Source organism: Ixodes scapularis, unplaced genomic scaffold (assembly GCF_016920785.2).
Source record: "Ixodes scapularis isolate PalLabHiFi unplaced genomic scaffold, ASM1692078v2 PGA_scaffold9__187_contigs__length_104089568, whole genome shotgun sequence".
Classification (NCBI taxonomy): domain Eukaryota; kingdom Metazoa; phylum Arthropoda; class Arachnida; order Ixodida; family Ixodidae; genus Ixodes; species Ixodes scapularis.
In genome coordinates, this window is record NW_024609884.1 from 89,843,552 (window position 1) to 89,869,734 (window position 26,183).

At 45.8% G+C, this 26,183-nt stretch overlaps 1 protein-coding gene across 1 annotated transcript in view; it reads left to right on the forward strand.

Moving 5' to 3' along the window:
- The first annotated feature begins 13,831 nt into the window (after nt 1–13,831).
- Nucleotides 13,832–26,183, forward strand: part of LOC120846484 (matrix metalloproteinase-21-like) — a 74,708-nt gene continuing 62,356 nt past the window's right edge. Inside the window, exons 1-2 of the mRNA XM_040218242.2 lie at nt 13,832–13,862; nt 14,055–14,218. Coding sequence (XP_040074176.2) covers nt 13,832–13,862; nt 14,055–14,218 — 195 coding nt within the window. The remainder of the gene's footprint in view (nt 13,863–14,054; nt 14,219–26,183) is intronic.

The following is a 26,183-nucleotide window of genomic DNA, read 5'->3' on the forward strand; positions in this document are numbered from 1 at the left end:
CAAGTAAAAGAAACAAACACAGGGCGTTGTTTGTCCGTTGTTTTTAGCGCTTTTACCCTCGGAAATATGACGAAGAGACCGCGCGTCTCTACGCACAGGCATTAGCTTATGCAAAAAATCATGCTGCATGCTCGCTCTTCTAACGTTTTTCTCGCTCCCGCTTTATGAAACAAATCGGTGGCGAGCGGCTGTTAGGACGAGACGTCAGAACTGGCATGCCCTGTGATTAACACTTTGGGACGGCGACTGAATGCTTGAACTGCCGTCGGACGGCACCTGAACGCTCCGCACAAGCGTCGTCGGACGAGCGCCGCACGACGGCGCAAAGAACATGCCCACGGTTCCGCCGCGCGGGAATCTTTCTCACACTGCGGAGCGAGCCACAGGTTTTGAAGAAGATACGCTCTTTTCAAATAACGAAATAACACAGGGCAGAAGCATAGTTAGAATCAAGCATAGCTTAGCAAGCGCACGGTGCACGACAATGTTTGAAACAGCAGCCCACTTCGCAGAAACAAAAGAAAGTTGCTAACCGGCGTTTGCACGAGTCGTGCATGGGCGGTTCTGAACTTACGGGCGGTGGCAAGACGCAGCGTCTCCCAGCTCTCAGTCATCGATTGTTATCCCTGAACACGGTATTCCTAAGGAAGATATTTAAAATATCCCCTAAAGCGGCTAAAACGTAAAAAAAGGAGATTTCCGAAGCCTCTGGAACTTCAGCAACCATTCAACCGAGCCCAACGGAAGCTGATTGCGATTGAGGAGTTTCAGCGACGGTGTCACCGCCCTGGCGGCCGGTCGCCGAAAGAGAACGAGGGGGATAGGTTCGCTGGGCGGTGGCTTTGTGTATAGGCGTTGGCCGCGAACGTAGGCTTATAAACTTCGGCAGCAAGAATATTACGCGGCTCTAGTGTTTCGGTACGAACAACAGAGGTGACACGATCTGCTACGACCAGCTACGACCACCCGCCGCAGCGATGCAGGCGTCGAAGGAGCGCAACCTGTGTACTACGCAGTCAGCCGGTCAGCCGCCGTCGCCCGACGCAGATCGTTCGGCATTCAGGGCTTTCCGCCCCGGGTTCTTCGCTTGTACTTGGAACCGAGTATTATTTCCTGTGCTCAGTAGCTGGATATGGACCTCATAGAGCAGTTCTTCAGACTCAACAGCGATTCAAAGTTGACGGCGGAAGGGCTTGCGGCAACGCTTTCGGTTGGTGCACGGCTGCGACGACTACACGGATACATTTTAAGATTGCTGCTAGCAAGGTGGGCCATAGCCGCTTTATGTTGACACGATTTTGAGTGTAAGTACTCCGTGCAAAGGTGAATCTATCGCGTTTCTAATCCACCTTTGTTTTTGTTGTTTTTAGCACGCACGACAGACTGCTAAGCAAATGCTTCTGTACCGATCACGTGAATGTCTTCGGCCTTACATTGCGGAACGCCCAATAAAAAGTCATATTCGTTCAGCAAGAAAACTCCCCTTTCGAGTGACCTTCTGATTGATAATTTCTCCCGTACTTGAGTGCTTTAATCAACACGATCGATTAAGTTTGCTTCCCTAGTTAGGACATGTTTGTGCTACATGCGGCACTAATGCTTGGCACGATGTTTGCCACTGGTGGTATTGTGAATTGGCTTACTTCCAAAGCTAACAGTGTGACAGGTGGGACCATTCAATTTGCTAAAAATGGGATGATATGGGAATTACGTTGCATAACTAGCGTTTTACGTTTAAGATTGATAAGAAACATGCTCATGTGATGATGCATGTCTACAGCATAAGCTTTGCAGATCCAGAAGGGGTGTGCTCGTGGCTACACCCTTAAGGTTTTTAATGGACCAAATTGGTGATTACACGGCAATAAATGTTGTGGTGAAAACCTGCCCATTGACTCGGTGAGTTTTGATTGTGACCATTGGTGTGCTGTTGGCAAATTAGATAATGGCACACCTTTTCCCTGACCATCTGGCTTCAAGGGGCATTGCATCTAGATGTGCTCAAATATCTTTATTTCAAAGTTCAGTGGACCCCTCTGCATCATTACAGGAAGGCAGTCTCAAGCCACAACAAACAGCAGTGAATATACAATGCATAATAACAGGCACCAGTGTCCAGGCGTATAGTCCACAGTAATCAGTTTGAGCCTAAAAATGTTTCTGTTTTGTTTAGATAGTTTTCATTTGGTGTATAATCCGCAGGGCCCGATTTCCGCACCCAGTACATAGTCCGCCAAGCTGGTGCGTTGTGTCTTCGTGCTTTTTTTCCTGGGTGGCATTTTTTTCAGAAGTTCTTCGGTGAACGCTATTGAGCCTGAAGAACTGCTTTTGAGGCCCATATCTAGCCACGGAGCACACACAAGCACAGAAAATAACACTCGGTGCCAAGTACAAACGAAGCACCTGGGCGGAAAGCTGTGAATGCCAAACGAGCTGCGTCGGGTGACGGCGACTGACAGCGTTGCGCCCCTTCGACGCCTGCATCGCTGCGGTGGGTGGTCGTAGCTAGTCGTAGCGAGATGATCTTCACTTCAAGCAAGAAATCTTGTTATACCATAGTCAAGATATGTGTGCAAGTGTTCGACGACGTGGGCTCTCTCACGTTGGTGCAGTTATCATCAAGAAAGGTGCATATCAACAATGTTGCGCGTTTGAGGCTGAAACTGTGACGCATACTTATCTAAACCTAAATTTATCGGTCTGCGGCTACAAACATTTTCGTTGACGTTGCTGAGAAGATGTAACCATTCAGGCCTCGCATTAAATGGTGTTGCGACTCTTCGGTTGTGTATGAAAACCTATTTCTGCCCTAATAAAAGACATTTTCAAAAGAACATGTGTCTTCTGCTGATACATATCTTCCAATTTACAATGCAGAGGCAAACAGAAAATCAACTGCATACATCTACAACTTAGCATAAGCACCTTTGGCATTCATTCTTGAGCACACTCAAATATCAGCTTAGTTTGGTCTTGTTTTAGAAGCTTTGCCCTGTTCTGTAAAAATAAAACAGTTAAAAAAGCTTTACCTTCGTTCTCCTTCTCGCATTTTATACAGACTTGTTTGTCAGCAGATATCACCGTGGCACATACAACTCGAATGACCGATGAGACTATTGCTATTACAATAAAGCTTCCCACAAGAGCCAAAACGAGGCTTGTAGGGGTGCAAAAGCACATAGAAATGAGATTGGCGCTTCCGGGGATTGATTACATTACGCGTAAAAACAGGACGACCGGCGACCAGCTGATCGCAAGATAACACCAAGGATACCGATGTTTCGATACACAGAACGCAGGATAAAGACCTCAATCGTCCCTTGTATGCTGCAGTTGTCATACTTTCTATCCAACCGCTTTTTAGCACAATTAACTAGAACAACCGAAAAGTTCGCGACACCTTTTAATGCGAGGCCTGAATGGTTACATCATCTAAGCAACGTCAACGAAAATGTTTGTAGCCGCAGACCGATAAGTTTAGTTTTAGATAAAGTACGCGTCATAGTTTCAACGCGCGAACATTGTTGATATGTACCTTTCTTTGGACCCGCGTACATTCGGTTCAACTTGATGACAGCTGCACCAGAAGTGAGAGCTCACGTCGAACACTTGCACACATATCTTGACTCTGGCAAGATTTCTTGCCTTCAACTGGCTTGAAGACTTCATCTGTAGCATCACGGTAGGTCTTGGTTGAAACGATGATCGTCTCGCACACGGCAACAAACAGAGAACTACACGCTTTGTTTTATTTATACGCTACCGGTCTACGGGCGTCGCAAATCTATCCCCCTCTTGTCCGCCATGTTGGATCGATCGGAGCGCCCCCTATATTCGCTGAAACTCCTCAATAGCGATGGTCTTCCGCAGTCTTCAAGAGTCTCTTTTCCTTTTTAATTATTGTTATTTTTTTTTTAGAACAATACTAAGCAAAATATATTATATTAGTAACAATAAGAATTTCACTAAAATAATAATGTAAAACATTACAAAACGTGAGTAAATCTTAGGTTTTATTTAAACTTTAGGTTGTTTCTTTTTAGTGTAAACCGAAACCGAAACTAACTTAAGCAACGTTTCCTTCGTCGTAATTGTTTGTGTGTGTGTGTGTGTGCATGCGCGTGCGTGTGTTTGTGCGCGCGCGTGTGGATGCGTCCGCGTGCATGCGCGTGTGCGTTTCTGGTTGTGCATCCGTGTGCGTCTGCGCGCGGGCGTGGGTTTGCGCGTGCGCATGCGTGTGTACGTGCGCGCGCGCTTGGATATGTGCGACTGCAAGCGCAAGCGTCTGTTTGTGCGTTCTATTCAGAGCTGGCAGTAATGTAATTACTGTAATGAAATTACTGTAATTTAATTACTTGTTCCAGTAATTAGTAATGCAATTCATTACTTTTTGTAGCAGGTAATTTAGTAATGTAATGAATTACTCCAGCGACGGTAATTGTAATTAAATTACCTAATTACTTTTTCGCACCATGCATATTTTTTGTCCACAATACACAAGAGCGCTTTTCTTTTTATTTTACATTTTATTTTTCCTCTACACCTTTCCAAAAAACGCTCTTCGGCCGCCGCTATGTTGCTGATGCTAATGCGGCTGGTGCGACTCTCCCGCCCGCTATCAGCTAGACATTTTCTGCCACTCTCTTGAACTGTGAAAACCCGCTCAGCGCGATTCTCTACCTATGTTTTGCGGTTTTTGCATTTGACGTTTTCTGGCCCCTCTTGAAAGTTTCCGCTTACTTTTTCTGATGCATGCTGCGTACCCTCTCTGTGTTACCTTCCACTGTGAGAAATAGGGCTGGTAAGTGCCTGCCATTTGAGCTGTTCTGCTCGACATTCTCGGGAAACGAAGGAGGGGAAGTAGGTCGAACTAAGGCCCCTGGTGGAACGGCCTCGACGCGATTTTGCAAAAAATGACAATTGCTCTCCCCCCACCCATAGATAATCCGCGTAGGGTCCTCAGTCATCTCCAAAAATAGTGGGCCGGGTTGGGGTGGGAAACGGATCAGTCGCGTGCGTTCCTCTGTCCATCGGTAAACATGCAACAGAGAGTTCTAGCTGTGTGCCATGAACTGTGTAAATAATGTAAATAAAGTTATCTGTAAAAGGAAGTTATCAATACCTCCTTTATATTTAAAAGTATACAAAAGTAATGCGAAAGTAATGTCATTACTTTTAAAAGTAATTTGTAATGGTAATTAATTACTTTCTGGCAGTGGTAATTTGTAATGTATTTTAATTACATTTCAGCAATTTTCAGCAAAGTAATTAGTAATGTAATTTAATTACAAAATAGGAGTAATTTGGCCAGCTCTGGTTCTATTGCACTGCGCCCGCAAGAAGAACAATTGGATGTCCAGGGACACTGTTAAAACACTAACTTATTTATTTATTATTATTATTAATAATTATTATATTAATTATATATTATTTATTGTATCACAGTGTATTTATTGATACTATGTGCATGGCATTTTTCATAATATTTTGTGCATTACTGTGCAGATGCTGCATGGTGAGCTTGACACTGTTTGTGTTTGGGGGATATTGTGATTATGACCAGTAGGGTGCTGTCCCACAAGCCTTTACTGGCTTTGACAGACCCGTGCCTCAACTTGAGAAATTATCCGCACAAATAAATATATTATTATTATTATTATTATTATTGTTTTTGAAACATAGCCCTGAGACTTTAGACACAGGGCCCTAAACTTTTCTATAGCTGGCTGTAGCTGTATCTATAAATTCTTGAGGCCGACCATGCAAAGCTACAGGGGGTGATAGCCTCCCATTGAATTTCCCATAGACGACCATAGGCCATTTTTTATGGGATGTCTCGGGCTGGTTTATTACGGGATTTGCCTCTTTATGTGTGTGAGTTTTTGTGCATGTCAACATATTCTCAAATGAATATTTTACTCGGGTTGACATGGTCATGGGGCAGGTTCGAGCAGCATGTCATGAATATTTGTCCAACATTTTCACAATATTTTAATTTCATGTTGCCAGATATAAACTCGAGACTAATTGATTTTCTTACTGTACACTTCCATCAATAAATATTTGTAAAAAATGCTAGTATAGAGCATTTCACCCTACTTTCCGATTTCTGAGCATGGAGTGATTGGTAGGAAAATTAAATATGAACTCATATATAAAATTTTGTTTGCAAACATAAAAATTGTATGCAAAAGAGGCACTTGATTATTAGCTATTTGCATGAATTACAACTGACATAAGAAACTAGACTGCTAACAACTGTTGCTTTTCAAGCAGAAATCTCACCTGTACATTATGTACAGAGCCATATATAAGCTTTCCAAAACCATTTCACATTATTTATTCAGCACCCTCTTCTACACCCTTCTCACATTCTTCACTAAATGTAGGGTGTAACACGAAACAGCACCTTTTTCGGTAAAATTATGAGGTTGTATTCCTAGTTTTTAGGGTGTTAAAAGGGTGTAGCCGAGGGTGTAAGTTGCTACAACACCCCTTTTACACCCTTAAAGGTGTAAAACTTTTACTGTGTAGTACGGCCGAGCATCACTGGCGTCAATCACCACGATAGCGTTATTAGCGTCACGGCGTTGCCCACCACCCTCCAACAACCACGTTGTTAGCAACAAAACCAGCGTTCTGCACATCTAGGTCGAGATGTTCATTTTCTTTTTCTTTTACGCGTGGTTCGATTTTGAACCTTTTCGTTGCGGTTTTAACCGAAGCTGGTAGCTTTCCTTGGCTCAGGAAATCAGTATCCTAGCACCTATATGAAACATTACTGAGACTAGCTTACGTTTAATCAATATATGAGAGACGTCTTGTTTAGGCTCTTCCAAAACACAAAGCCCGAAATATCCAATCTTATCCGATTCAAGCACAAGCTGATCGGGATGCGTGGCCAGCGTGGCGGTTTACTAAGCTGAGTGCATTGATACACCTATAGGTTTTTAAGGTAGAGAAGGGGGCTTATGATCGGTATACAGGTACACTGGCTGGGTAACGGAGGGTGCGTCTTCCAGGACGTCGAGATGCACCCGACTACAACAAAAAGTTGTAGTCGGGTGCATCGGGCGCATGTGCGCCCGATGCACCCGACTACAACTTTTTTTTTCTTCGAGTGCAGTTGGGAAGTAAATATGTGGAGCACTAACCGAAAAATCGCGGATGGGGTATTCGCGCTAAGAGGGCCGCGCAGCGACAGAGCGATATTGCTAGCGCGAAGATGACGTTGGCGCTGCTTTCTTATTTTATTTTCATAGAACAACGACGGGCACAATATTTTCTTACTTCTAGTAATGTTCCAAATGAACATATCGCACGACAGTGCTAGTTAAGAAGCCTTTCAAGTCTAACGAAAAAAAACTGAATAAAACGGTGATCGTTTGCTTGCGCTAACAGTGTTCGCGCGATGCACGCACTAATATCCTGCCAACCACTCGCTCATGATGCTTCTCTCGCTGCCCGTCGTTATGCCAAAGTTTCGTCAACGCGATGAAAGTTTAGATTATGGGTGTCCCTGCGGCGAAACTGAAAATCAGCACTTTTGGCCGAACACTTGTCGACCATGTTTATGTCCACAGCGGCCAAGCTGAGAATCAGCTCTTCTGGCCAAACACACGCCGGCCGTGTTTATGTTTCCGGCGGCCAAACTGAAAATCAGCACTTCTGGCCAAACACTTGCCAGCCGTGTTTATGTTCCCGGCGGCCGCGCTGAAAATCAGCACTGCTGGCCAAACACTTGCCGGCCGTGTTTATGTCTCCGGCGGCCAGGCTGAAAATCAGCACTTCTGGCCAGGCGCTTGCCGGCAGTGTTTATGTCTCCGGCGGACAAGCTAAAAACAACTAGTTTGTGGCCGGACTCTTGCCGGCCTTGTTTATGTCTCCGGTGGCCAAGCACTTAAAGTGGCCAAGCTGTCCAGACACTGGCCAACCGTCGGCCGATCGAAATTCACTTTCTGGTGCTGCTTGGGATGGTTCTAATTAGAAAGTTGCTGAGCGTTATCGAAAACCACTAAATCAGTCATTTTCAAAAAGACTTTCGGCGCGTGAGAAGAGTAGTATTGTACTAAAGTTACCACTCGTGGAGCAGGTACAAGGCTGGGGCTAGATAAGAGACGGAAAAATCGCGCGGGCGCCTTATCGCAACCGCTACCTTTGTTTCTGCTCAAAGAGCGGTAACTTTAGTGCACTACTACGCTTCTCGCGCACTCAAAGTCTTTCTGAAAACGACTGATTTATTGGTTTTCAATAACGCTCAGCAACTTTCTCATTGGAACCATATGTCTATTTCCCCTAATTAAAAAGTTAATTAACAAATTTTAATTAATTAGCTGGCTAATTAGTATGTTTTTGGCAATCCCTGACGTCTGCCGTGGCTGGTAGTTTGTTCCCAAAGACAGTTTCTTCTTTTTTTGACGCTTTAATTTTTAGGATTTTTGAAAGTCTTCGCAGAAACACCCGGTATATATATATATATATATATATATATATATATATATATATATATATATATATATATATATTTTTTTTTTTTTTTTTCTTTATGAACGCGTAGAATTTGGAAACCAAGAAGAGAAGTTTGTGGGCTTACGACGTGCATATGTCATTATGGTGAGAGCCAGCAAAAGCCTTTCCAGGCTTCATAAAACACGAAGAATTGGCGTGATTACGCGCCGATACCGGGAGAGATTATCGGGCCAGCGTCGAGTGCCAGTCTCGGCCCAGTTCTGGTTTTGCTACACGGCGCAGAACCCGGCCAGAGTCCGGCCGCCGATTCCAGTTTGACAGCGGCTCCCAATTTCGGCCCGATAACGGTTAGACCAAATTATCCGGCAACGGGCCGGCACCCGTTGCTGATTCCGGGCCGACAGTAGCTCCCATTTCCGTTCCAACAATGGTTGAAACAAATTATCCGACAACGGGCCGGCACCGGGTTCCAATTTCGGGCCGACAATGGCTCCTAGCTTCGGTCAGGTTTTGGGTATTGGTTCCGAGCCGAGAGTGGCTTCCAGCGATGGCCTGATGATGGCCCCGTAGTATTCGCCGGTACCGGATAGGCATCCCCCTATAAAAATGATTCTTGACTTTCTATTGAAACCGTGTAGACTTATTGTTGACTGTGATTACTCTCTTTTGACTTGGACTTCCTGTTGACATGGTCAACCGAAAGTCTGTTGACTTTATGTGGAAAATTTTCTGATGATTTTCTGCAATCCGAGTCAAAAGAAAAGCTGTTGACTTTCTATTAACTTCGCGTCGATTTTTTTCTTCTAACTCCCTGTTGACAGTGTCATCAGAAAGAGTACAGAAGTTCTGTTCACTTCGTGTTGAAAACGTTCAGTGAACTTTCTGTAGCAGTCTCAATTGAAGAGCTATATACTTTCTGTTGACTTTTTTTTTTTTTTATCGTACTATATATTTGATTACATGTCAAAAATTTTACACGAAGGTTGACTTTTTTAACGTACTATATATTTGAGTACATGTCAAAGGTTTACACGAAGTTCCTCCGTACTCCGTGACAAGGTGAGAACGGCAGGGAGAAGCTTCAATTGACCGCCCCCCATTGCGAGCCTCCTATCCTTGACAATACTTCGGCGTGTCGCGCACGTCGAGCACGCGCGCCCTGTCAAAGCACGGCAGAAGGCATGAAGCGCGTGCTGTAGGCCAGGCGTTCGAAATACACGACCTGCCGTTCTCACTCTGTTAGTGACTACAGTGACTTTATTGACCCTAATAAACTATCCAATCAGTAAATAAAATCAAAAGAACTATTTTAATGTGGAGAAACTAACTGCCTTGACTGCCTCATCCTTAGTGGTGCCATGCAGAGAAGCAACATACCTTATAGGCGCCGCCTTTTGTGAAGCTTGTTTTAGCGACTGTGCCGAATAATTATTGTTTGTAGCAATGCTTTTTCTTAAAGTCCACGAACTTCGGAACACTGTTTTTTTTTCTTTTGGCAAACTTCCGAGACGGAGATAGGATACTCGGTACCTTTAAATATCCTGCGATGGACACCGGCCGAATGATTACCTTTCAAATGCAGGGTATATAAGGCTGTGGAGCAGTCAGCAAGACCGTGATGCAGGAATTGCGAGTGCTTCATGGTGTTTGTGTACGCTACATTTTCTGGCGCACCGTCAAGATGGCGGCGGTCAGTGCATGGTTTATGCACAAACGAATAGCTCAGCAACGAGGCCAGGGCTCTATGCTGTTGAGAGAGTTTCTCGCCGAACTAGCAATCAGCTTGGCCCTGTATCTGAAGCGTCCAGCTGGAAGGCCGTCCGAAGAGAAGCTCCCGCCAGCCAAAAAGCAGACGTGCATGGCAATTCCTCGGGACGTAAGAACCGATGGGATCGAGCACTGGCCCATAGGGAAGGACCGGCGCAACCGCTGCAAGGCCTGTTGCATTAACAAGAATCGCAACTTTTTTGTACAGTTTCACAACTAACAAGACAGCTTCTTGTGTTGCTGCATTGTATTTGGCGAGTCATGCCTTATTTCTTTGTGATAATAAAGTTGTCGAATAACTTTATTTCTGTCGCTCACTGTACAAGCGACTGCCCACCGTTGCAGATATGCAACATCGTAGAACTCTTACGGCGTGTAATATTTCTACATCGTCACTTACTAGAATTTTTCCTGCGTGTCCTATGAGCCCCACAAGAAAAGCAAGTTGGATTCTGACTGCATGTTCTTACAGTGGAAAATCTTAGGTTAAGCGAAAAACATTATATTAACAAAATAAACAAGCACTCGTTCTTTCAACAAAAAATATCTGACTGAACTCACCTCTCCTGCTTGCCACCATGCCCTCTTCTGCGACCAAATTTGCTCTCCTTGTTACAATATCTTTATAGTATGCATTAAATATTTGGCCGACCTATATTTATGCTTCAGGCTAAAACTTTATATATGCATCTCAGCGATTTCGGCCGGGAACTTGACACAAGGTCACTCCGCCTTTTAAAACAGCTGTGTATTGTATAACGTGTTAGACCCTTATACGTTGCGTTTTTTTTTTTTTTTTCTTGAAATATTATGAAATTTTCACAAACTCACAAAAATTATGGAATCCTCACTAACGTACATTTTTCAGTGAATATAATTAAGTTACAGCACTTAAAAAAAAGACACGAATGCGACGTGCTGCAAATGGGAACTCACCTAGTAAGCTGTGCTTCACGCGGATGCCCGCAAAGAAAGCACCATCGCGCAAGGCATTCCTCGTATCCAAATGCGTCGCGTTAGAAAGGCCCCACGCGAACAGTTAGTGAGAAGGCACGAACCCCAACCTGAACCGGCAGATAAGATACCAGTTTGTTAAGCCGGGCTGCATCTTTTGTTGTACGACTGTTAAAAAGAAAGGGGGGAGGGGGATTTTTAATTAGGACACACGCATCAATGCAAACATCAATAAATGGATCATTTCCGTGTACTCCCAAATTATGGGAACTTATTTGCATGGTCTTGTTCATTGCCGGTCGTCACTTTACCGAATTCAACAGGCCTCAGAACGCGAACAGATTGGTGCCGTGGTAGCAGTGCACCCAGTGTTCTAAGACTTCGTGAAGCTATGTGTAACATGGCTTCACGAAGAGACGCGGAACAAAATTTTATTTCGCATAACTTTTTAAGACCTTGGCTGTTTTACATACACAAAGCATCGTTATCGACAGCACGGATCTCAACTTGTTGCTCCACATAAGCCTATAATCCCTCGGCGTGCTTCATTCATTGCCTCTTGCTCGTCATCTTATGACCTTCGCGACTGTTATTTTAATACTATATAAACAACCGGCGCTGTAAGTATAACAATAAGTATAGCCTTTTTATAGATTGAATAAGCGTAGAAATGTGTAAAAATGCCCGAGTGCACATTTTAAAAAAAAGCGGACAGTTGTCGTGCTTTGTGGAATCTATTCAGCGAATGACAAGGCCCAGATACCTTTCCGATCGAAAATATATTTATGTGGTGCGGCAGTGAGCCAACTCTTTATTTATTCTTTGTTCCGGTGCAGAACACCATTCTTGAGGACCTCGTCCGTTCATTTTGACTATGGACTTTCCGCCTGCAGCATGATCGAAGAGCTGAGAAGGGACGAAGGCGTTTGCTAAGGATTCTTGCATCATCCTATCATTCCTATGTAACGAGCATCAATCGTGGGTAGCTATTCACCTATTTTCCCACCAGCCACTGCCGGCTGACTCCTACAGTGCACCGCACTGCGTATTAGGTGGGCCTGCGGAATTATACTTTCCCAAGGAGAAAGCACAGAGAAAAATCAAGACTTACGAAGTCTACAGAACACTGTTCCTTCCCGTCACCAGTCGCTCGGCACTTTTTAGGTCGCTATTACTGGCTCTGCTGCATACGATACTGGGAAAGCTACCGCGCAGCCGTTGGTCATGACTGATATGCAACGCCATAGTCTCCGCGAGTTGCAGGACTTTCCGGGCGTCATTCGCGCGTGGTAACAAATGCAACGAGTATAGACCAACCCCACTCACTGACGTCACGCCACTGCGGTGGCGCTGCTGTCGGTACTGGGCATGCGCAGACGCTTCCCTCCTCCCGAACTTGGTTTCAGCGCACGCGCAGTGCCGGGCTTGTTTAGAAACACATGTGTTGGTGTATATCCTGACATGCGCTGTGTGAAGCCCGTAAGCCCCGGCAAATCGTAATGGTATCTCGACATCATTCGTGTGTACGTCGCAGAATGCGGATAGAAACCGGGAGAGAGGAGGAGGCTCAAGGGGGACGCCAGAGCGCCGAGTTCTGGTAGGAATAATTAGTGGGGAGACGGAAAGCCAAAGCTGCCTTTGTCTCTATTCGATGTTCGAATGCGTTTGAACGCGAACGCCAGACGCCGGCATTCGGCGTTCCAATGCGTTCGAAGAGTAACTAGAGGCAAAGGCAGCTCGCTTTGGGTCTATATACACACTAATCATTCCAACCAGAACCCGGGTGTTCTGATGTCTGAGTGCTCTTGTGTTCTCCTCTCAAGTTTTTACCAGTATGCCGTTGTGAAATGCCGGTCGGTGACATAACAACTGGTGTTGTCGACTTTAAATAGCTGTTCTATTGTTTCTCGCGGAGCCCTCGGGGTCCAGTCAGTGCAAACAACGAGATCGGCAAATGCCGAGGCAAAAGCGTCTTGGAGGCGACGGAGGTGTCACATGAAACGGAGCATAATGCTTCCAATGCTCACGTGACGGTGCTCGGTTGCCCCATCACAGACCTTATTTTTAGGCCGAAACCCGTCATTCGTTTGATCCGTAGTGATCTCAAGTTGCTCGAAAAAAAGAGGTGCACTTGGAACATTCTTTGGAGCGCCGACTGCGCGACGGTGCAGGTTTTATGGAAGCGCGAGGCGGCACACAGCGGCATAATCGACTGAGAGACACCCTTTTGTTGTCTCAGAATGTGACTTGTCATGCGCGTTGGTTGCCATTACATGTAAAAAAGGTATCACGACTTGATAGCGATCGACTCTCCGAGCGCCCTGAAGCGAATTCTAACGCACGGGCATTTGTTTGAGCGCAGAATCCGAAGGTCGGTCTCCTTTAGTCGGTCTTACAAATACCTACTGTCCCGTAGCTAAAAATGGAATCTGCTATGTGAGGTTCAGTGAGAGCTTAGAAAATGCCGGCTTCTTATATTTCTCGGATTCGGCCATCAAATCGGCTAATGACGCAGTTTCCCTGGGATAGTGCTTCCAGTGAGATTTCTTAAGCTGTCAATCAGGCCGTATGTGACATGTTAACGTCATGCTCAGATCTTCAGTTCTACGTGACCTAGCCATTCAGCGAGTTCTCTTTAAGAATGGTTTTGTTCGCACTTCGAGTGTGGGAAGGCACTGAAAAGGTCGACATTTCGAGCGGCGGGCCTTTAGCAGGCGCTCCCGGCCGTTCGCTTTGGCCGCGCATGAGCTGACGAGACGCCGATGCGTTCTCGAAGGATTGGTGGAGGTGGCATCCCTGCCGTTCTCACTCTAGACAAGCGGGGAAGTGTGTTGGAGCCGCTGCTCAGTGTCCTCTGCCCGCAGGTGGGCGTGGGATGCAGCAGCTCCTGCTGCTGCTCCTCGTGGCGGCCTCGACGCGAGCCGGAGCCGCGGAGTTCTTGGAGCAGCGGGCACGCCCGGACGCGCTGCGCGCCCGGGGCTCGCGCGCCGACAACCCGAACATCATCACTTCCCAGGAGAAGGCTGAGGTGCGTGCCACGCGTTAGGACTGCTCTGAAGGCGCCCTTCTACTCATCAGGAAAAAAAATAGTGCGTAGTCTGTCTAACCCTACTGAACCGTGTATACGAAAAACGTCGGCTTAAATCACCTGACGCCAATGTAGAGAGAGCCAAGACTCAATCTAAGACAGTCCCTGGCGGATTTAGGAAAGAAGGACGAGGGGAAAAGGACGGGCAGAGGGTTCTAACACCGCACTGACTTTATGCATTCGTCTGCCAAAAGCACGAGAGGAAAACAATATTGGCAGCTGTACTTCGATGTTTCGATAAAATCGAACGGTGGGTTTACATGACATTTTTTTAACTGACAAACTCCGATTAATCTCGTGACGCTACGTGTCGTCGCGGTGTGTAGTTGTGGTGTATAATGACGTCACGTCACGCGGCACTATTGAGTGGCATTGCGGCACCACATGACTTGAGGTCACGCTACGTGGTCGCGTGACGTCACGGCGCCAAGTCGAGATGTCACGAGGCATGTCACGTGAAGTCACGTAACCTTACGTTACGCGACGTGAACACGTGACGTCACGACTTGGAGCCGTGAATCACGTGACGTGTCGTGCACGCCACGGACGGACGCGAAATCCGAGTTCCGTTAGAATGCAATTTTGCATTCATACGTACCTGTATTTTCTCTGATAATACGAGGGTATGAGATTCTGATAAACAAGTTCCGTCCGTTGACTTTGGCGCAGATGATGCGGAAGCCGGACCACTATAGGTCCGTAGCTCTCAAGTTTTGAGCAGTGCTCCAGGCGAACAAACTGAAATATTTGTAGGTCGCGTTTCGAACATGCGTCATTACGCTCCCCCACAATACAGCGTTCAATACTCCGTTTCGTTATGATCGAGTTCCACTAAAGCGACAGACAGAAAAAAAAAGCGGCAACGTCGAGCTTCACGCACGTGCAGCATGCATGCTAAGGTACCTTTGACAGGCTTGCAGTCTCTCGGTCTTCGTGAAGTAAGCACGAGCGATTGCAAACCTGCCAAAGATACCTTCGCCTGCTTTCTGCCTGTGTTTGCTGCTTGACGGTGTCGGTTGTTTCTGTTTGTCGCTCTAGTGGGACTCGGTCATTATAAGTGCAAGCGTAGCAGAGGCTACAAAAGCGAGTTGCGAGCTTTCTGTGCCCCTGTCGAGCACGCGCGTTCGTGCAGTGCAGATCAGGACAACAGGCGTTCTTTGCTTGTAGCTTTGGCTTCGAAAGAAAAACATACTTTCTCACGCGTGCTAATATGTTATAAGAAAAAATACAAAGAATAAAGCTGAAAGGAATGTAGCTCTGGTTGGAATGATTAGTAGGTAGACCTACAGCCTAGCAGCTTTTGTCTTTCTCCACTGTGTACTTGTCCGACGCGTTCGAACGCCAAAGCCAATCGCCGGACGCAGGTGTTCTCCGTTCTAACGCGTTCGACGAGTGCAGTGGGGACAAAGGCAGCTTCAGGTCCACCCAGTAATCATTCCAACCGAAGCTCGCTGTTCTGACGTCCACTCGCGTCTTCTCTCTCTCGGTTTCTCGGCGTCTATGACAAAATGAGAACGGCAGGAAGGAGTTTTAGTTGCCCCAGCGCGAACTTCCTGCCTTCTCTTCGGCGTCGGGAGCATCGAGGGTGCACGCGCAGCCAAAGCACGGCCATAGCCTCCTGTATACTCGAAAAGCCTGGCAGTTCGACGACGGAGCCATACCGCTCATTCACACTGAAAGCGGATCCGCGTTTGCAAGGCGGTTGCGAACGCGGCTGTATAAAGATCCAATAAAATTGCACGCGCACTTGATGTCATCGAGTGCGCGTGCAATTGTACTGGATCTTTATACAACCGCGTTCGCAACCGCTTTGCGAACGCGGATCCGCTTTCAGCGTGAATGAGCGGATAGAGTGCCCGGTCGCAGATTTGGAGCGCGAGGATCTGGCACCACAGAGCATCAAAGAGCCATTTCTTGGGGAACCTGGACGTCAGCGCACAGCTTTTGCAGCGGCGAGGACCCGAAACGTACTTGTTCGCTCGGGAGAAGTCTGTTTCGGCGTCTCGCCGCAGCGGGGAGCCAGTCACGTGGCTGTCCTCTCATCCGTTGTTTGCCGCTCCACCTTTTCCATTTCGGCGGGCGCTTCTCGTGGCGATCTGCCAGGCTTTGTTAGTATATAGGATAAGAGGCTAACCCACGGCGGCCGGCAGCGAGCGCGTACTGGAATCGGGGTGTTAGAAAGAGTATCCTGGATCCCTAATTCTTTGAATTAGGGATTCAGGATTCCCAGACTCTATTATTTCATCAGCATGCGATAGTTTAATAAAAATCGTAAAGATTAGTTTCAATTTCATGTTGGAAGAACCAGTTAGAACATAAAAAAAGAAAGTTCCAATTATTTCTTATCTTCATCGTATTTCACACAGACTTAAAGGGACCATGAAATGATTTTAAAATCGAGTTTCATCCACCGCACGTCGTAAAAGGTGTGAAAAGAAACACAAAAACACAAAAATAGGGAGCCAAAAAAAATTATTTGCTATAGAACCTTTAAAAGAAAACTGGACTCTTTTGCGCCTTCCTTCCTTCGCCTGTTCACTACGATGCATCCGCGGAAATGGAGCACGTCAGCCAAATCCAGGTCGCCTATTGGGTAAGAGCCTACCTCACCAGCACCGCGATCGTAAACAATAAATAGCCGGCGAATGTTTCCTAAAAGTTTTGTTAAATAATATTCAGATCCACATTTTGTAGCATAATTAGAGATGTGTGGCGAAAATTGCCAAATTTGATAATGCTGAGAGCCAGGCGCCATCTATCGTGTGGTAAACGAAGCAACTACTGCGCGTGCGCAGTAGGGCAGGGCCGACAGTTACTTGGGTGGCGGCCAGCGACGAACGTTTATTTTCTTTGTTTTCCTTCGTCTCAAAACTCTGACTGACTGAACGTTTATTTTTCTACGTGTTCTTCCCGCGCGTGCCGACTTCAAGCAGCAAGAAAACAGTACTTAAAACAGACCACGACGAACAAGAACGCTGGATCCACCGACTCCGACGAAGCGTATAGGCCTAGCAGGCATTCCGACTCGGCGCTGCGTTGCTTCGTCACAAGACCGTCTGCCTACGATCGGCTGGCGTGCTAAATGGAATATGCCCGCGCGACCCTTGTGGACCCTTCCCGTATTATAGTTTGATCACTGACCTCAATTCTAGATTAAGAGGTGAGGTCAATCTCTTCCCCTTGTTTTCCGAGGCAGTGTTGACGAACACTCGTCGAAAAGGGACTCTCGTCGATTCTATCTTCTTGTTTTGTGTGATATAGAGCTGAAATAAACGCCGTATGGATTACCTTCGTAACACGGTATGTACACTTTGTTATTGGTATGCCATTTTTATTCTGACAGACTGCACGTCACTGTCGAGCTATAACAGTTCGTGGGAGGTATACGTACAACCCCGGTCCAACCTTTCTTTGCCGAGTGTCGCGTCAGTATCGAGTTGCAATCGTAAAAGAACGGTCCCGAAGCGCTTCCAAACAGCGCGAATACAAGACTTCCATCAAGCGCGCGCGTCCGCTCCGAGTGTAAACAGGTATTTACGTGGCTCTTGCTGACACTCGTAGTTCAAACGTATCTTTTTTAACGTCGGCTCGCTCCTGCATCTCCGAGGCCGCGAAAAACGCCATCTACGTCGCTTTGCAAACGACTGACACGGGCCGGCCCTTCTGCCAACAATGACGGGGTGGTTGACTTCTGGAGTCTTCACCGGAAGACTCGCTGCACTTCCCAACAGGCATACCGGCGTATGGGACTAGTCCCATGCTGTCGCTGTAGCGCAACATATCTCATTGAATTTCGCTCAGCTGCGATGCGGCGATGAGAGGCGCCGATTCAGGAAATACGTCGGTGACATCAGCGCAGTAAAACCTACCGGCGCACACCAACTCGTTGCCGCTAACACTCCCATTCTCCTACTGCCGAGAGAACTTCCGGTTCCGGAAACGGCCTACGTCACGGCTTCTTTTGCGGTCAGTTGGAGAGAATGAAAAAGTCGATATTTCAATAATTTTTTGTGTAGAAGTTAATAAACCGAGACGAAAACGGATGCCTGTTCGGCATTCAGTGAACATTGACGGTTTAATGTAAAAGTTATCTGGAAAAAGTAAAAAGGTCATTTCATGGTCCCTTTAAAAAAGTCGCGTCCAGATATGAGGTAAATGTTGTTTTCTCAGCCAAAAAACAAACCAAGCAGATTATGCTCCGCTGTACGTGTACGCAGGGACGGAAAAACAAAATCAGAGTATATCATGTATAAGGTAATGCACGGGGAAAATATGGTCTCGTGCGTAAAAGGCGTAGTTTGTTGCATATTATTGTCTTGTAGGCGTTCTTATGTCAGGCAGACTGGCTGGTGCTTAAACATCCGCCTCAGAGAGCACCTCAGCTCCTTCAAAGGCACCGCGTTTTCACGTCTATCGGTATTTGCCGACTCTGCGGGTGCGAACCACACTTAGAAGACACCATTATATTATATCGAAACCACGACCAAACATGTCGAGAGATGATTGAAACGTACAACATCACGAAGAACAACAGTTCGTGTGTGAGCCAACCTTCGGTGACTCTGACCCCCAGCGAGGTGAACTTTCTGAATTTAAGGTAACAAGAGCTCCTTAGGAAAGAAAGAAGAAAGCTAGTACTACAATCAGATGAAAAAAAGAAGGTGACATATTCCACGAGGCGTCCAGCAAGCGCGAAAACATATGACTGCATGTTTTTCATTTCATTGCCTTTCTTCCTTATGCTCTATTAACAAACCAGCTGATAGTCAGCGCTTGTCTTGTGTCTCTTCGTCTTTTCTCCTTCTCCCAGTCGCGCTGTTTTTCAACATGAGCTCTTACCAACTTGCCCAGTTATCTATCCTTAGCGAGTCTTCAAACCTTTCAGCCCGAGGTAACATCTTTTCCATTTCCTGTAGAAAGGAAACGAGCTGATGTGAGTTCTGAATTTTGGAGGGGTCCTTGAACTGTAGTTGCGATAAATGCTCGGCTAAAGAGGTCGAAATGTGCGCCTGCCAGGTTCCCCTTTCTGAAATTATGTGTAACCCTGAAGTGAATGAAGAAGAGGATGGGCGCAAAGCAGAGGCGTAGCGAGGGGGAGGGCTTTTGGGGCTTCAGCCCCCCCCCCCCCCCCCCCCACCCACTCTCCCGAAATCCAGCCGACCCTATAATGTACACATGCATTTCACCCCCCTCCCCCTCTCCGCACCCCAGGTCATAGACATCCCAGTCACACCTCCCCTAAAAAAGAAAAAAAAAATCCTGACTACGCTACTGGTGCAAAGGAGATGCTATGCGATGCTTCCATGAATGTTAACCCGAATTGGATTTCACTTATGAATTACCCGTTGCAAAATCCATCAGGTTCCTTGACCTGGTGCTTCAGTTCAAAGACGGCCACGTGTACCGGAGATATGAGCTGCGCTCGTGCCAAGGGTTTCTTCCATACCACTCGGGAAATTCGAAAATCATAAAAAGCAGTACTGCCAAAACTGCTCTTATTTCCACTCTACAGAAGTCATGGTAATATCAACTTGAACCAAGTTTGGAGAAACAGATTAGGCGTCTACGTGGTTCTGGTTATCCAGATGCTCTCCTGGCGGCCGTTTCGAAAACCATTGCCAGAAATTAAAACGCCAAGATGCAGAGAATGAGGCTTTATCGAAAGCTACAAACCGATGGAACGTTGCGGTTATGCCTTACATATATGTACTCACACACAACCAAATGGCAAATTCGGGTGGTCACTCGCCGGCGAGCCCACGCCGGCGGCACAGGCAAGCAAAACCGCGCTAGCGGCGCACCACGTGACCCTCTCCACCCCAACACAACGCGCTTGCAACTGGCGTTTTCGTTTGCCTGGGTCGCGCGTGAACTTTGTTAACTTCTTCCTCGATTATTTTATAATACAATAGGCACGCTCTAGGCATCAGCAACATATACTCGGACTCTGAAATGTGGGTAAACAAGTTTTAATATAGTTTGTTTGGATTCCCGAAGAACTGTTGTCATCTTACAATTATCCCTGAAGGCTCACCAGCGTCGCTGTTTATATTCCATTTTCTTGTTATTACCTTTTTTCCCGGAATCCTCAGCATTTTCATTTGGTCCAGCCCTTTGAAAAAGTAGTGCGCGTCCAAGTGTCGACCTGCAGCACTATCAATGCATTTTTTTTTACAGCGGTGTAATAACACGCTGTGTCCCATGCATAGCAAACTGATCTTGCGAAAGCTTGCTTTAAAATATTTTATCTTTATCTCCGTTGTTGTTGTTGTCTTTTCTCGGACCACAGAGGGGTGTCTGTATCAAAATGGCTTCGTTTTCTACTCGAACCCGCTATCGGCGAGCATTGTTTCGTTAGGTTCCCTTTCCCGATTCGGATATGACGACACCGGATCCAGTCTGGCAGACAAGCTGTCCGACCTCTTGAAGCTCGGGCCCGAACGGCGCTCAATCGCAAGCCTTTGACCACACGAACGCCCTTGCCGGAGATATGGCTAAATATTTTGCCGGGAAATGACTACCCGAATTCGCCATAAAAAAGATCGCCGGGAGGCATGTTATCGGGGTTGTGTGCTCGGCACCGAACAACGCGTACTTCATGTGCCGCAGAACAAATCGAGGAAAGAAACAATGCACAATTGCTCACAGGACGCAGTATACTCCGTGCCAAACGGGCGTTGTGTACTACATACCACTTTCCTGTGGCAAGTGCTTCACAGGGCAAACTAGGCGGTAGTCAACGATCGAGCTAGGGAGCACGCGGCTTCTGTTAAAGGGGCATCGGCCGGACATCTATCTGCACCCTGCCGGTCCTGTAATTGCACTCCTAATATTAACAACATTAGCATTATATGGCGACACAGGAACGCATACGCCCACGAATTAATTGAAGCCCTGGCCATTGAAAAAAGCGGTCGAATGTGCGTGAACGCACCGTCGATGACGAACCACGCGACAGACAATACTTGGGGTGTGGCTCAAGGCGTCAAATACTAACACCCTAATGGATGTGGCGCGCGAATATAGGGGATCGTTTTTTATCACTAGCTGTAAGGAAAAAATGAAAAAAAGAAAAAAGGAAAAAGGTCTACATTAGAGGAAGACGAAGTATTAAAGCAAGCAAGTTGGTAGTCAGCGGTGTGTATGTTTTTTCCTCTCTCGGTTTTTCTACGTTGTAACTGTTCAGCTGACCCTATTCAAGATGTTGAACCGTATAAACAAGACGTTTTGTATCTTAATATAAATTTTTGTCCACTGTAGTGTAAAAATTAAAGAATGAAATTTTTGTATGTTTGGTACCTGGAATTAAAAATGGATTGCATAAACAATAGAAAAAACTATATAGTTAATCATCTCACGGTGCAAATAGAGCATATTGCCAGAACAACGAGCAAAATATATTCTCAATTTAGCGGTTCGAACCGGATTGAACCGTTATTTTTCCTCCCTGGAACTGAACCGGAACTGAACCGAAAACCGTGAACCCGAACCATACCGATAAAAATTTCGGTTCGACACTCTGCCCAAGATGCCTTGCACGGAACTACGCCGCCAGGATCGCTTCGATTTTGCAAGTGGTCTATTGAATTGATGCCAAACTGGGTTTGTTTGTAGCGCCCCCCTCCGCCCCAAGGTTGCTCCGCCCCTGCGCGCCGCGGAACTGACGTCCCCACGTCCCATCACAAATGCATGATGTTTTCGTCACGTGATGCGCGCTCCGTACGATTAAAGGGGTGATGCAACTACTTTTTCTGCTTTGCTCAAAAATACATTATAGAACGAATCCCTGATGTTAATGACCTGTGAAACACGCGTTCGTTTTTCACCACACGCAATAGAAGTCACAGAACAAAAAATAAAGAAAAACAAGCAGTGTTCACCCCCTCAACTTGCAGCCAGAACAAGCGGCCACGTGATATGGATTATATGCCGCCAATGTTAATCATAGCCAGGCGCTGGGGTTGGCAAGCCACATGACACGCGCTGAGCTCCAGATACTGTTATTGTTCGGCTATTGTCACCGTTGCAGCATTGGACACGGGCTACTACCCGAATGCTTGTCGAGCTATCCATTATCACGAGCCAAAATCGAGTGCTCACGCAATGCTCAGGTCCAATCTATGAGCCGCATTAAAATATCGTCACTGGGGGATACTGCGATCCCCCAGCTACGTGATTAAGTTTTGCGAAGGAGAGGTTGAAGGAAAACGCTCGCCTTTGTCCTTGAAATGACAGCGCAACAAAGGAGTTCCTTGTTCAGTGCCGTTGCGTGCCAGTGTACCTGGCACGCAACGGCACTGACCAACGGCACTGACCGCAACGGCACTGAAAAAAACTATTGTTTTTTTTTTTTTTTCACTTTACACAAGTTTACTGGCACGAGTGGGACACTCGTGCCAGTAAACTTGTGTAAAGTGAAAAAAAAAAAAAAAAACATTCTAAGTGAATATTGTTTGCACGGCCACACTGCATGACAGCACCGTTTTCAGCCATGTAGGGTGGTGACCGACTCACCGCCCACCGCCCCACGGCGCCACAAGTATCATGAAAGCAAGGGGCCTTACAAGAAAGCAATAGGCCAAACCGTTGCATTTGGCCTAATGAAAGCATTAGACCAAACCTCCAAGCACTGACGTCGCGTGTGATGGCGGTACGAGGATGTACGTCATCACGCGCGGCGTCGGTGCTTGGGGGCATTGAAAAATAAGTTTACTGTCTTGAAACACGTAAGAAGACCAACATAATTGTAAGAGATCTGGGGAAATAAGCATGAGTGATAAGTTCATTGCATGCACACTGCCAAAGACGCTCATATTGGCCGAGGAACGCTTTCAGTATGATGATGCTCCATAGCGATCTTGGTGCGACTGGTTTTAACGTCCCTTTCGAAGCTTCGAAGTTTTACAAGGGTCCAAAATGGTGATCACCATGGCAACGACATATATTTATGGCATACAATCATACATTCGATTATTTGCAGATGAATGTGTTATGTATAGATCAATTAATGATTCAACGATATTAATATTTTACAGAGTGATCTAGAAAAAATGTCTGTATCGTGTAAAGATTGGAGAATGAAACTAAATGGAAAGGGATACTTCAATGAAATTTGAAATATACCCGTCGTGTTCAAAAATAGACTGAGTATGATCCACAATATCCGTAAAGACAAACGCACGTTTGCATTTTGAGCCTGGTGGCTGTATTTTTCGTTTAAACGGCCCACTCTGGCAAGCGCTCGGAGAGCAGCCAGTGGAGAGCGCGTCACATCCAACGCAATCGTGACGTAGTTCGTCTCGGGACGAGCAAAGCTGCGGCGAGGCCACGGGCGATGCTCACGTCGAGAGGATAGTTTGGTCGTTCCAGCCGCCTAAGCGGCTGCTTTTGTACGAATTTTGAGTGACGGGTTAATCTTCTATATTCTTGTAGAGGGACAATAGCGACTTCTGGGACACACAAAAGGGATCCTCGGGGAGAGGGAAGTTTCTCCTTCCACCTCTTCTCTCGTGGTGGCCGGAGGCGAGACAAACGTCGCCACTATCTGCCAAGGTTCCTAGACGGTCATTACAAACGGGACGTTAGCGACATCCACCAGGTGCTCTTTGCTAATAGTTTAATTCGTTTTAAAATTCCTTGTCGTGTCTTTGTTAACAGGATATTGGTGTGTCCGAGGAATCCCTTCAAAAAGTGCGTGCCTATTAAATTTACTAAAAAAAAACCACTACTTCCGTTCAGATGATAAGTAATGAAATAATTAAACCTAGCTCAAATGTGAAATACCTATAGTCTGTGACAGGTCAAGAACGAAGTGGAAGCTCCTCCCACCTCTTTCCACTTTAGTAGTGCGAACGCACGAGAGGAGATGACCTCCTCTCCACCGTTCGCTCAGCTCAAGTGGAAAAGGGTGGGAGGAACTTCCACTTCGTTCTTGACCTGTCACTGATTATAGGTGGTATGTTATTTAGCAATTTAACGTGGACAGGACACGCTGAAATGATAACCCTAAAGGCTATAATCCTGCTTAATTTTGTACGGAGAAATTTTCGGCAGGCCTCGAGGCAAATTAGAGAAACTTTATACTTTACGTATATTCGTCCATGTATGGAATAAGCCTCGGTTTTCTGGGATCCACACCAAAATTATTTAATAGACAAACTTGAAAATGTACAAAATCAATGAGCTAGATTTGATATTAAATTAGTACGAACTTTGGAGCGGGCGTCACTAATATAAAAGGCCCCTAGATTGGGCGCAACTCAGTGAGTTTAGAAAGTTGTTTAGGTTGAAATTTTTAGGTATTTAAAACAATAGACTATTAACTAACATATATACTTTTTTACATGAACCGTTTTATGTGTCAGAAAGAGCAGATCACCCTAAGATAATCAGACCGTACTCTTGCCGCACCGACACCGCTGCTTTTTCTTTCTTTTCGAAAACCATCGAAGAACGGAATGGATTGCCGAAGGATGTGCTTGCGGAAAATTTGGATTTTTAATTCTTCAATTGTGTTTTATATACAGTGTTTTATTTCATTTCATTTCATTTTATAATTTCTCCATAGAAAAGTGCTTTATGTGTGTGTGTGTGTGTGTGTGTGTGTACTATTTGTGTTCTAAAACAATGTTCGTATGTAACTCACCCCCTGCAATAATGCCTCACAACGATGCAAATGTTTCTATGAAAGAAAAAAAAAAATCCAACAGCGATGAGCCATTTACCTTGAGAGGTTTTGTCGTCTGTATGTTGGTATTTGTTTGGGTCCGGCTAGCAGCTGCGAAGGCAATAACGCTACTTTCCCAGATTCAGTGACTTTAGGGCCGCCAAGAACATGGCTATCACGTGGTACGAGATTGCACGTGATCCTCAACGCAACGACGGGCGGGTCTGGGCAACACCTCCTAGAAGAGAAGGCGGTAGCGCTCTTCTCGTGACGTCGCTAAGAAAGGCCATCGGGGGCGCGCGTCGAAGCGAAAGCAACGCGCGTGAATCGACCGACGTAACGCGCTTTTAGTCACATACGCGTGTCTTATTAGCTATAATGAAAGCTGCACATATCAACTGGGTTAGAAAACATTTCATTACACTGGGAAAATATTACGCCGCTAAATTATCGGTATGAAATGGCACGAGGTATGCGTAGAAGACGTCTATAGAAAAAGGTGATTGTTTTAAGTCTAAAATATTGAGCCACGCAATTATTGCTGTATAAATGTCTATTTTATACAGAATTGCTTCCACAAAATGGATAGACACGCAGTGTGATTGGCCACAGCAAAACGGATCACAGCAAAATTCAGGTAGATGTAGTCAACGCGGACACGGCTAGACAAGTGTCACTTACAATCATGTAAGCGATGTTAACACATGTAGTCATTGAATTCTTGGTTTATACCCCGGCCACATGACAAAATTAATGTAATTTCGATCGAATGACATTATGGGGTCGGCATATTAGCTCCCGACGTTCGTATAGTCACTCAGGATCGCGAGCTGATTGCGTCCCATATCATTTAAAGAAAATATAACAACTTTTCCGTGTGCTAGGGGTACTAAGCTTACTATTTAAAGTCAACTAATTTACTTCTCTATATGCGCTCGAGCTGCCTTAGAACAAAATGTAACTTATTATTTATGCAATAATAATATTACCTTAATACAGTTACGATTCTAGTATAAACGTGGTGAAGGCAATAAAGTAACATTAGTATAAATAAACAGATAAGCAGAAACAACGTTCTTTCAATAATCACACATAAACTTGTAATTCACCTTCCAGCGAAAACTTCAATGTTACCAGGCATATTTACAAATGTGGACGCAATTGCACACGGATAACGACGAAGATCGAGAATCCATTCTATTAAAAGATTAACGTAGCCGACTGAAGCACTCTACTTGT